This window comes from Protopterus annectens, chromosome 8.part0 (genome assembly GCF_019279795.1).
Source record: "Protopterus annectens isolate FY-2018-M chromosome 8.part0, PAN1.0, whole genome shotgun sequence".
NCBI lineage: Eukaryota > Metazoa > Chordata > Ceratodontiformes > Protopteridae > Protopterus > Protopterus annectens.
In genome coordinates, this window is record NC_056741.1 from 19,080,542 (window position 1) to 19,093,243 (window position 12,702).

Here is a 12,702-nt window from a genome sequence, read left to right on the forward strand (position 1 = left end):
TAGAATAGAGTGGTAGAGAAGTTCAGCTAGTTCAGAGGGGATGGAAGGAGGGTAACCTGGACTGCAGCAAGGTATACACTCGAACATCTACATTTATGCTAGGTACAAAACTGTACTATGTTCATCGTGTGACCCTGCTGCAGTCATCACACTTGGGTAGAATCCCAAAGCTAAGGATGGGAGGTGGAGTCAAACAGGGTTAGAGGAGGCTAGAAGGCCCTGCAAAACTGCAGTGGCGAAGCCAGCTCTAGTCTTAGAGTAAAGTGTTAAGTGGTAATGTTTGGTGAAGGTGTGTACTGAACTCCAAGTTGCAGCTTCCAGAATATCCTTGGTTGGTACCCTCCTGAGGAAGGCTGCAGATGTAGCTGCTGCCCCGGTAGAGTGGGGCCTTATGGTAGCAGGAACTGGTTTTTCATGGTGGGTGTAGCAAAAACGTATGCAATGTCATATCCATTTGGAAATGGTCTGTTTTGAGATGGCCTTTCCTTGTGATGCTGTAGCATAGGATACAAAATGCTGGTCAGATTTTCTGAAAACCTTAGTTTTATCCAAGTAGTAACGTAGCTGCCTGTGAATGTCCAAGGAATGCAGGAGTCTTTCTCATTTGTTCTGCAGACCTGGGAAGGTGGGTAAATGGATGGTTTGATTTAGAGCCACACTGGATACCACCTTAGGCATAAAGGAGGGGTTAGTTCGTAGAGAAACTCTGTCTTGATGAAAAATGAGGAAAGGCTCTACTGCCATTAGTGTCTGAAGCTCTGAAACTCTTCTAGCTGAAGTAATTGCTAGCAGCAGGGCAGTCTTCCATGATATAAACTAAGTCAGCTGAGAAAGCTGGCTCAAAAGGAGGTAGCGTGAGTTTTTCCAGAACAAAGTTGAGGTCCCAAGTAGGTGTTGGTGCTCTCCTGGGAGCCCTAATGTTTTTGGCCCCTCTGAGAAACTGCCTTAGGCGTGGATATGAAAATAAAGGAGGATCCGTGTTGTAGTGAGCAGAAATAGCTGAGGCGTGGATTTTAATAGATGAAAAAGAAAGCCCTTTGTGTAACATCTCAGTTAGATATTGCAGACTCTGAGGTATGTCAGGCTGAAGGGTATTTTGGCCTTTAGCTTGGTTCCAGGCGCAAAACCTTTTCCATTTGTCTGAGTAGGCTTTCCTGGTGCTGGGCCTCCTGGCCTCCAGAATAACATCCATAACAGCTTGTGAGAGAGGAGCTGGCTGGTTGCTTAGGTGATTTGCCATGCAGCCAAGTTTAAGGTTTTGAGCTGGCTGTGTAGAATCTGATTGTCTTGCTGTGTGAGCAGGTGGGCAATTTGTGGTAGAATCCATGGTGGACCCTGGGCCATATTCCTTAATAGTGGGTACCAGTGCTGGCGTGGCCAATCTGGGGCAGTGAGTATCATTCGGGGTCTCCATCCTGACTTTCAGTAGCACCTTTGTGAGAAGGGGTAATGGAGGAAAGGCATATACTGTTAGCATTTTCCAACTGAAAGAGTGTGTCCACAATTTTGTTAGATGATGGACAAAACTATGTCTGGGAGCCTCCATTTTTGACCAATCATTGCGAATACTTGTGGATCCAGTTTCCACTCGTGGGGATCCATGATGTTTCTGCTTAGGTCGTCTGCCAATGTGTTCTTTTTTCCTGGCAGGAATTGAGCTTGTAATTGAACTTGGTAAGAAAGTGCTGTGTTCCACAAGGTCATTGCTTGCCTGCATAGAGGGTAGGAGTGTGTACCCCCTTGTTTATGTACCACATTACTGTGGTGTTGTCTGTCCTTATGATAAGCTGTCCTGGATGTAAGAGGTCCTTGAAGGCTGTCAGAGCATTTTGTACAGCTAGCATTTCTTTTTGATTGATGTGCAGATTCCTTTGATCTGCTGTCCATATGCCTTGAACGCACCGTCCTGCCATGTGTGCCCCCCAGGCATAGACCAATGCATCTGTTGTCATAGTTTGCCTGGCTGGGGGGTAGGGTAAAAGGCTGACCCTTGTTGAGGTGACATGCCTGTGACCACCATAGAAACTCCTGCTGAAGGCAGGGAATGAGAGTTATCATTGTTTCCAAGCTGTGGCTGTGTTGAGTCCATACGCTTTTTAGGTACCATTGTAATTTCCTCATATGCAGTTTTGCAAATGGTATTAGTAGTATGCAAGATGCCATGAAGCCCAAGGCCTGCAGAATTTTTCTTGCAGGGAGTTGGGTCTTTGTTGCCATTGTTCTGAAGTATTGAGTTAATTGTAGTCGTTTGTCTGGCGTCTGATAAGCCATCTGGGCCGTTGTATTCAAGCTGGCACCCAGCAATGTCATATTTTGTGAGAGCACTAGTTTTGATTTATTTTTGTTTACTGTGTACCCTAGGCAACTTAGGAGATGTTTTACAAAAGCCAGGTGTTGTAAGAGAATATCCTTGCTTTCTGGTTGGATGAGAGAGTCGTCCAGGTATGGGTATATTTGAATTCCTCTGTCTGCAGTATGGAATTACTGGTGCCAGGCATTTTGTGAAGACCCTGGGCGCAGTAGATAAGTCAAAGGGCAGTGCAGAGAATTGGTAATGGGTTGAACCTGCAATGAAACGGAGGTATCTTCTGCAATTTTGTCTGATAGGGACATGCAGGTATGCCTCCTTGAGGTCCAACGTTACTAGCCAAGCTTGCTTGCCCAACATGGGAAGAAGCTGCTGTAGTGTTAGCATCTTGAATTTGGGTACTTGCAAGAAGATGTTTAAAATTGAAAGGTCCAGAATGGGTCTCCAAGCATTGTCCTTTCTGGGGACTAGAAAGAGCCTTGAGTAAAATCCTTGGCCTTGCTCCTGTGTAGGTACCAGTTGAATGGCTCTCATGTCCATGAGAGCTGTAATTTGGTTTTGTGCCTCTGCCCATTGATTTTGTGGCAGGTTTGGCATTCCTTTTATCCTTGGCAAGGTGTGGAAATGGAATCTGTATCCGTGTGAGATAATGTTTAGGACCCATTTGTCCTTTGTGACGATGCGCCAGTTGTCTGCAAAAAGTGCTAATTTTCCTCCCAAGGGAGCTGCCAAGAGTTTTGCTTGGCAGTTTGAGGTTTAAGTCATTGTGTTTGCCTTCTAGTAGTTTAGGACCTGTCTTCACCTCCCTTCTGTGTTGCAGTGCCCCATTGGCGAGGTTTGTAAGGGATTTGTGCTTGTCCTCTTCCCCTTGGGCGCCTGTATTTACCCCTCTGTGGTCTGTCAGAAGCTGGAAAGGACCAATTTTTTGTTGGCCAATTTCTGCTGAAGCGTGGGGGCTGTACCTGTAAGAAATCTTTGACCGTCTGCATAGATGTTGCCTTATCCTCCATTTTCTTTAAAACCTCCTCTGCTTTAACCCCAAATAAGACATCCTGCTGTAAGGGTGCATCCAGTAACTTTGCTTTAACATGATCAGGTAGAGATTGTTCCTTTAACCAAGCATGCCTACGTATAACAGACCCAGTAACAGCTGCTCTAGAGGAAACTTCCAAGGCATCAAAACCACATTGTAAAGTATGTTTGCCCACCTGTTCAGCTGCATGCAACAGATCTTGCAATTCCTTGAATTCAGACTGTTGAGGGTGCGTGCCCATCTTTTGTTTTATTTGAGACATTAGGAATTGCTGGTATTTAAGCATGTGAAATTGACAATTTAGTGCTCTCATAGCTAGAGTAGTCGAGGTGTAAACCTTCTTCCCCCACCTATCTAGTGCTCTGAAGTCCCTTTCTGAGGGTACAGGAATTTTAGCCATAGAAGCCTTAGCCCCTTTGAGACCCTGGGAGATTGTCTCTGGATCAGCAACAGGGCTTTTGTAAAGGAATTTGAGAGAGTCAGGCACTCTGTAGTATCTATCTGGTTTGCCTGGAGCAGGAGGCAGAGAATCTGGATTTAGACTAGATTCTAAGAAAACATCATCCACAATGTCCAAAACTGGGGGGATAGCAAGTGGTATGTGCTGGGGGAGTAAAGGAAACTCTCAGAGCCTTTACTTTTAGTCGGAGTAGTCCTGACCTTCCCAGTGGAAATGTTCCCTCATAGTATGTAAGGTTCCCCAAAGGAATAATCTTCAGGGGGAGAAGCTGAGGGAATGGAGTCTTCAGCATCAGGAATCTTCATAAGGGGGAAAGGAGTAATCCTGTTCCTCAGAGGAGCCTGAGGAAACAGACACTTGATCAGAGGAGGCATAATCCTCCTCTTGTCTAGGCCTTTTGTCGGGGGGGGGGGGGGGAGGCCCTGATTAAAGAAATCAAATCTTCAGCTATTTTAAGCATCTGTTTCTTAGGCATGGGGCCTTGAACTGGAGACTGATGTGCAGTCCTTTTTGGTTTTAGAGGAGTCTTAAGCTTAGCATAAGATTTTATGGTGAGAGTAGTCGGTCTGAAGACACCTTCAGAAACCGAAGGTGTTTCTACAGCACCGGCTTCCCCTACTGTAATGTCGTTGGCAGGGCCTAAAGAAAATGGCTGCGTCTGCCTAGAACTCCCTGCTGGGGGATCCGAAGCGGTCTGAGGATCCAATTCAGCGGTAGCCAGGGGCTGCGTAGGCACCTCACTGAAAACTGGAGAACCGGCGACCAGCCCAGTCGAGGCCTCGGAGTCGGGCTTGGATCTAGGCTGCCTGTCTTTATCCTTGCTTTTATGCACGCCGGTAGTCGGTTGCTCTGACGGCATAGTGTAATTAAATTTTCTACCGAAGTAGTGTCGTGCAAAATCAAAGCGTCGCTTTATAGTTCGCTTATTGAACCTAGCACAAAACCTACAAAACCTACAACCAGTGACGTTGTGGTCTGGGCCTAGGCAAGGTATATACAAAAAGAATGAAAGTCCTTATGAGGTATTTGCTTCCCACAAGAAATGCAATTAACTTTTTCTGACATCGGACTGAGGCAAGAAAGGTTCCCCAATTGGGTACTTAGCTTTGAAGACTTCGGACTGAAACTCGATTTGAAAATCTCAGGTGTCGGCTGACAGGCACTTGCGAACTGCTTCTGCTTCGGGCACCGCGCAGCAAGAAAGACTGAAGAAAATGGCATCTGATGCCTCTGATATACCCCTGGCGCTCTGACATCAGGGAAGAAGTGACAGCAACCGACGCCGGACCAAGACTTTGGAATTCGGGCTGACTGCAGGACCGCCTGACGGCAGGATAACCCAAGTGTGATGACTGCAGCAGGGTAACACGATGAACATCTGGACTGCAGTAGTGACTTATGCTCAAACACCTGTAATTATGGTGTACGGATGATACAACTGTACCATGTGCTCCTTGTGTAAGCACTGCTGTATTCATGACTTCAGAACATTCCCAGTGTTCCTCACCTGCTCTTTGAATGGTTTGCAACCCTACAGATGAGGGCAGCTATATCAGTTCAGGATTTCTGCAGCAAACTATGCTCTAGCTCTGCACATAATGGCCAGCCTATAGTGTTTAGGAAACCATGGACCGATAACCATGTGTTAACTTCCAAGACATCATTTGCGGAGACTCTCCAAGAAAGCTATTGTAGTACCTGTGCCGCTGACAAAGCAAGATCTTACATCTCCAGTTAAGTACTTGCCATGGAATTTGTGGCAGAAAACAATACGAGATGTTCACTAAGACTGTCGGCTTTGAGATATAGAATCATTTGTGTTCTGCCAAGACTAAAAACAGCTGATCTTTCTGTAGACTTTTGTTGTGTCCAGGATACACACCTTAAATTGCCTGTGTACATCTAGGGAAGGCAGGATTTCCCCCCTTGTTTTGTTTACTGTAAAAAGAAAAGAAAAAATACTAATGGCCCAGTTCAGTCACCTATGCAATAACCTCTGGCATAAAGGAGGAATTTAGTACCCAAACTAACTACATTAGTAGAATACCAAAAACTGTTCTTTATACATCAGGGCCTGTAATTCTGAAACTGTCCCAAATGAGGTGACTACCACAAAAGTGTCTTCTGTGAGAGGTTCTTTACATAAACTGAACCTGCTGATTCAGATGGTGGAAATCAGTTTCTAAAGTGTAAAATTCATGTCTCACAGTGATACAATCGACTATTTTGGGGAGGGGGTGGCTGAGGTGCAGAAGCCTTTTCAGGAAACATTTTACTGCCCTTTTGTGGAGTGAGATGGGTCTAGAGGTAGGCATGTCACTACAGCCAACAGATGGACCTTCATGGAATTATAAGTTAAGACTGAGCGAAACAACTCTGTTATATAATGGAGGACTTTGGCATGTTTGCTTCAATATGTAGAAAATCACTCATTTAGCACCCGGACAGAATGCTTTTCACTCTGCTAGACATGATTTCTTGGCTTTGGATTGCTTGACTCCCTCATAATGCGCACATCTTCAAACAACTAGTACCCAAAGGGTAACAGTTTTTATTCTTCCAGTCTGCCAGATTGAGGATATTGTGCCCCAGATGTGCTAGGTGCTCACCTTATCAACTGATTCACCCTCCTAGGCAATACAGGATCTTCCCTGCCATTAATAAAAGTTGGGAGAAGCAGTGTTGCCTGGGACACAGATGTGCAATTAGGATCATTTTGGGGATGAAAGCACTGCATTTTCTACACCATTCTTGGCATGAAGGACAGAAGGATAGACTTAAGAGAACTTGCTCTTTCAGCACACAGAGAATGCATCCACTGCCTTTTTGGTGTGGTGTTCTACAGCAAAACTTTCTGATCTGAAAGTTCTTACATGAAACACACATTAAAGTCCAGCACCCACCACTTCTGAGTCAGTAAAAGGAAAATTGTTCTGTACAGTGTTTAGTCACTGGGGTTTGGATGAGGTTCTGATCAGCTGATCCTCTGGCTGGTTGCCCCTTGGGGGACTGTCTGCTTCCTTTATGCTGTGATTTATGGTAATCTCCCTTACTGCCAATGTCAGCCCATTTGTTCATGTACCACGCGACCAACTAAGCTCTCGATTCCTAGAACCTGAAGGGATTAGAATGCTTAGACAGCATATAGAACTGCCAGCATCTACTCCAACTTTATGAAAAGTTTGGCTTCTGAACTGGTCCAACTATTTTGCATCTTTACGACCCAAGTATGCCCCCGTTTTCTTTGATAGCCCTGGTATGGCCAGGATGGCATATTCCAGAAGGAGAATACGGAGCCCACAGGCTCCGGAGGTACTCACTAGACTTTTCTCAAATGTATTCAGGTCAGTGACAACCATGTGCCCTAAAATCCTGGGGATCTCTACTACTATCCATACAGGCTTTTGCATCATTAGTTCAATGAATGCTGAGCTATAACTTTCTCCTGAAAGAACAGATTTGACATTTGTTTAGGAGACCTTTCCAAAGACATGGCTCTCAGAGTTTCAAATTTAAATTCTGCAGGTTCAGGATGAAGCCAAAATTCTGTAGGCAATACTATGGAAAGGAGATGGTAATTATAACCCTCTCCTAGGACAGTGCCTGCAAGAGGAACTCATCCAGACACGTATAAAATATGTATGTTCTTTGTCCTGCAGTGGGCATTTAATGGTGCTATACATTTAAAGACTCAAAGCAGTGGCAAACCTGAAGGGCAAGGAGGTAAACTGAAGCAACCACCATTTGCCATTAATACTAGCAGCCTCGCTCTTGTGAATGAGAATGCACCCTCAACATCCATGGTGACCACAAATGCACATGGATTTAGTGAAGGACAGAAAACCTGGAGGGTCAGAACTTTGAATTTTTTGCACTAAAAGGAACTTGCTTAACTTGGGACAAAAAGTCTAGTCTGTTTCTTGTTGCAACACAAGATGAAGAGTGGGTTCTATAAGGTGCTCTTGTTCTGCTGATACCTCTCTGCCCAGGGGCTTAGAATGCTAGGGGACACCAATTTGCAATGATGCCCAGTATCCATCTGTCTAATGCGACTGACCTCATCTTCTCTAACCCAAGTGTCTCTCTCCCAAGTTTGTAGGGTCTAGAGTGGATAAAGGGGTGGGGGCTAAAGTTGGGAAAGATGCATCTTATCTTTTGAGCAAAACACTTGCTGTAAAGGGGCTTGTCCCCTTTTGGCTATTTGCCCTTCCCTGGCTTTTTACAAAATGGGTCCTGTTTATTCTGGTAATTCCTGCTATATACCTAGGAAATGAAAGGTGAAATATATGGACTATATATCCATGACTTTACCCTTCTGTTTCAGTCTTTTAAAGACCTTGTATGCCTGTGGTCCACAACACAGCTGGGCACTGAGAAGTTTGGCTTTTATGTCTGGCGCCATGCATGCCTCCTTAGTACTGTACCAGTGGCAACTACCCTAGATGCAGCACCATAAGAACATTTAAGGCCATGTATACCTAGAGAAATGTATCTGAATACATTACACTAAGGAAGCTCAAATCTTCCTTAATCAAGTTCCACAATTGGCATCAGAATATGTTTGTGAAGCTTCAAAAATAGCATAACACAAGGCTATAGATGTTAAGTGCTAGAGGTATAACATATTTTTCCATTTTAAATATAAGCCATGGAGAAGAAATGTACATTGACAAGATCTGGTCTATTTTTAACTAAATGTACTTAAAAATAAAAGTCCCTTGTGCCTCAGCGTTATTGCCTTTAGAGAGACAAATATTAAGTGTGCTTCCACTGCTTATAATGAACCATCCACAGGACTGTTTGGGAACGTCAATCACAGGTGGTCTGACAGCCAAGCTTATTACCCTTCTCCCTCTTGGCCAAGAAGAGAACTTCCCATCTGGATGTCAAGACATCAGTGGTATGAGAGAGGCATTGCACAAAAAATACTGCAAAGTAATTCCGTCACCACCTTGGGCACAAACTTTGGATTGGTATGTAGAGTGGCCCTATCCTTGCTAAATATTCAAAAGGGTTTTTGAGCATGAGGGCCTGCAGAAAGACACATAAGAAAGGGTACATCCTGTCCAAGTTTTGGAGAAGGCATCTGCTTCCCCAGTCTCCAATGTTAGCATCCTGGTGCAACATTTGAGCTGTTTTCTGGAGAAGCAAAAAGGTCTAGTTTTGGCTCATCCCACTTGTTGACAATAAGATGCATCCAAGTGCAACACAAGTTGCTCAGCTGGTCTGCTAAACAGTACACAGGGGCAGGGGATAGGACTAGCTTTTACCTGTCATGGAATTTGAAGTGGCCATTTGTCCCAAGTGATGGTCTTGCACTACTTCACAAGGAGGCACAGGTGACTCCCTACCTTTTGCTGTGGAACAGAAAGGGGGACTGGAAGTGACGGTGGGGGGTCTGGAAGGGGATGAAGGAAGGGTGGGCCAAGTTTACAGTTGGTGCCTTTCTAGGTTTGAATCCCGCGGGCTTTCAAGCCCTGCTTCATTGCATACTATGCATTTCCTCTAATGGCCGTTGTGTATACACACGCATACATCTATAAATATAAACACCCTTCATTTAACAGTTTACCTCAAGCATGTCTTGGGATGGGTTTTGCCAACTCATCGTTAACCCCTTTTTCCTATTTTACACTGGACCACGGTGTTGTGTCATCTGCTACCACCTGTACCGATTCTGAGCTACACTTCAACCTACAATAGTCATGCCCGCCTCTCAAAGATGTCTTCTCTTTCACAATCCGCCCATCTCTTGGATGGGCATCTATCTCCTCTTGCCTTTTCACAGTCTCAAATCTGCTTCACCAATTTCAGCATATGTGACCAAGCTACTGTAATCTGTTTTCTTTGAAATCTGCTACAGGTGGAGCTATTCTGACTTCTGATCCATAGTCTTTATGTCTTGTCCCATAGTGTACATCCAACTACCATCTCAAGAATTTCTGCACATCGAGCTTTCTCAGCTGCTGCCTTCACTGTCCAAATCTCTGTGCCACACGCAGCACACCTCCATGCGCACCACAACTTACTTTTTAGCATTCTTCTGTTATGCCCTAGCCATGACGCTTTGTACCACTTGGCTAAAGCAAACTCTAGCTTTGACCTCCTCATTCAGACTTCCCTTTTCCTCAAACACACCTTTCCAGGGACACAGTGATAAAAGGCAATGGGTTCAGAGGTAAACAAGGTTACTCCTCACTAGGACTGACAATTTCAGGCCCCCTGTTAAGCACCCACTCTTCTTTAATCACTACCTCCTTGGGTTTCTCCATTTTTCCGTGCCTGCTTTGCTTTTTTGGGGAGCTACAACATTTTGTACTGTTGGTCAACAACTTTCGTGTTGGTATAGGGCCAAGTGCTCTTATTCCCACACAAGTCTGTACTTTCACAGCCTTGTAGGGCACAGGCAGAATTAACTTTTTATTAAAAGCCATGCAGTGCTTGCAGAAGACCAGACTATTTAACCACCAAAACAGTCACTGCAAGTGATGACCTCAAGCAAAATTTCTCTTGTAAAGGCACAGTTGCTACTGAGCTTTTCCAGAGATGTCTCAGGCCACATCACTGGAAAAACAAGACAGAATAAAGTGCAAAAGAGTCATACAACAGATCAATAAAAATTAAATCAAGTAAAATGTTTTCAATTGGGTGTTTTAGTTCTCTAAGTCACCCAGACAGGACTAATGGATAGATGTACTTGTAAAGGATTTTTTTTTTGTAAAAAAGGAAAAATGAAGGCGGTAAACACTTTTGCACAGATTAACACCTGGCAAATGTCATGTGTGTGAATTAGCTCAGCACAGAAGGGTAAGTGTCTGCCTAGGTCTATTTACCACAGATGAATGATAATTGCAGCAGTGTCCTTTATGATGAAGCTACCCCATTTATTTATCTTCCCTTCAGCGCACGTACCAAATGGAAGAGAAAAAACAAAACAGTACAAAAATAGTTATAGGGCAGTGTTTCCACAATGTAAGGTTCAAATATTAATGACAAGGAATTTGTCCCACCACACACCAATTTCGAGAGACATACAGTGGTAGGCTGTAAATCTGTGTATGCCTCTTAAAGGAGTTTAATACGTATATCAGTCAGCACCTGTAATAAGAACACACGTCAGTCACCGCCTGTAATATGGAATATACTCACCACCATGTCCTCCTCTCTCACCACATACTGCGCAACCTTGAAAGAGCTGAGGTACTCGTTCATTCCCTGTAACTCTGTGTCCTCCGTTGGCTCATCCTGGCTCCGGTCAAGTAAGCGCTCTATGGCCTTATCATCATAGTGAATCACACTGCTGTCATCTTCCTTGTTCTCACCTGAAAGAAAAAAAGCATTCAATGCCTGAAACTATGAACAGGTAAATCAGCAGTCTCTGCATGGAGCAACATGTTCATTAAAGAATGGCTGACTTGAAATTTGGGAGAGACAGGAGACTCAACTAGCAGCTTGACTACTGAAGAGCTAGCCATCAGTGTGAGAAGGGAAGGGCCGCCATCTTGCTTGTCTTCTGATGGGAGGGCAGTGGGTGTTTTCTACTGCAGTGCAGAATCCTACTCAAACTGCAGTAGCTACTCAAGAGCTGAACAAAGCCACAGCAAATCACCCAAAGGTAGAATGAGCAAACCCCATTCCATCTAGTTCCCTGCACATTTCTGCAGGGGGGGTTAACAATTACATCATAATCAAAAAGCTGCTTTCTATACTTTCCCCACTGGATCAATTAATCAAAGAATGACTGATGCCAGAAGAGTTATGCCCTAAAAACTGTAAACAAGCAATCAAGATTCGGACCACAAAACACTACTTCAGCAACCTTTAAGAGAAACAATTAGAGAGCTTCACAGCTAAAAGTGGTCGATCTGGAAACATGGAATATTTTACAAAGATAAAAGGACAAAGGATCTGTCGACACCCCTCGCCCTAACTGCTTGGTTATGTACTTTATGAATGCCCCAATACTGCAATATCTGATTTGAGATTCATCCATACAAAATACAGGAGGATTTGCTGCTAAAGGTGGGCTGCTACATATCCAGAGAAAAGAATATGGTGTTCCACTATCAGACTATTCTAAGATCGCATCAGAAATATGGCACATTTAAGGAGCTCTTAGCTTGAAAGGAGTCAAATGGCTGGAAATGGTACAGAAAATAAAGTTATAACTGGATGGTGTGGGTGTCATTTTCCTACCAGATTTTGTGATCACACTTCAAGGACAGTTTTACACAAAAGGTTGTTGGCAGGTGCTGGAATGAACTGCAACACACAGCAAAGGCTAAGGCAATCGAGACAACAGAAACTTGGGATGGCTCCATTATGTAGAAGGTTGAAGCCCTAACTGCCTCCCAGAAGACCAGAGTTTTAGTAGCTGAAGCAGGGGGAGGAGAGGTGTGGCAACTTTTGTCTCAATCACTTCAGGAGGGGAAGGTAGGGTTCCTGACAGCAATTTGGCAACGACCCAGTGATTGAGGTAATGCTGCAACCTCATGGCAGATGGCCACTGAATTCAGCAAAGGAGTGGTCTGGAACTAACAATGATATGCTCAGTGATCCACGTGATGTCAGACAAGGCATAAAAAAAAAACAGATGCACGGGACTGTATGTGCCATGCTGCTTGCTGCTTTGATTCACTTTTCTGTCCCCCCCCCCCCCCCAAAATCACTAATGGTCAGCATAGTCCCAAGCTCCAGGAATGGGGGGGTTATGTGGAAACCCTATTAGAAATGAATGCAGTAACACTAAGCAGCTCGTTGTCAGCAAACAGTACTTAAGGGCAGGCCTTGAGATGCCTGAAGGAAAAAAATAGAGGAACAGCTGCCCTGGGCGAGATGCAACACCTTGGCAAATCTGACAGTTGCTTTCTGAAGGCATACATGTTGCTAAAGGACAATGGA

At 44.4% G+C, this 12,702-nt stretch overlaps 1 protein-coding gene across 1 annotated transcript in view; it reads right to left on the bottom strand.

The window, feature by feature from the left end:
* Positions 1–12,702, bottom strand: part of LOC122807962 (chromodomain-helicase-DNA-binding protein 4-like) — a 1,347,878-nt gene that overhangs the window by 629,564 nt on the left and 705,612 nt on the right. Inside the window, exon 19 of the mRNA XM_044078994.1 lies at positions 10,951–11,123. Coding sequence (XP_043934929.1) covers positions 10,951–11,123 — 173 coding nt within the window. The remainder of the gene's footprint in view (positions 1–10,950; positions 11,124–12,702) is intronic.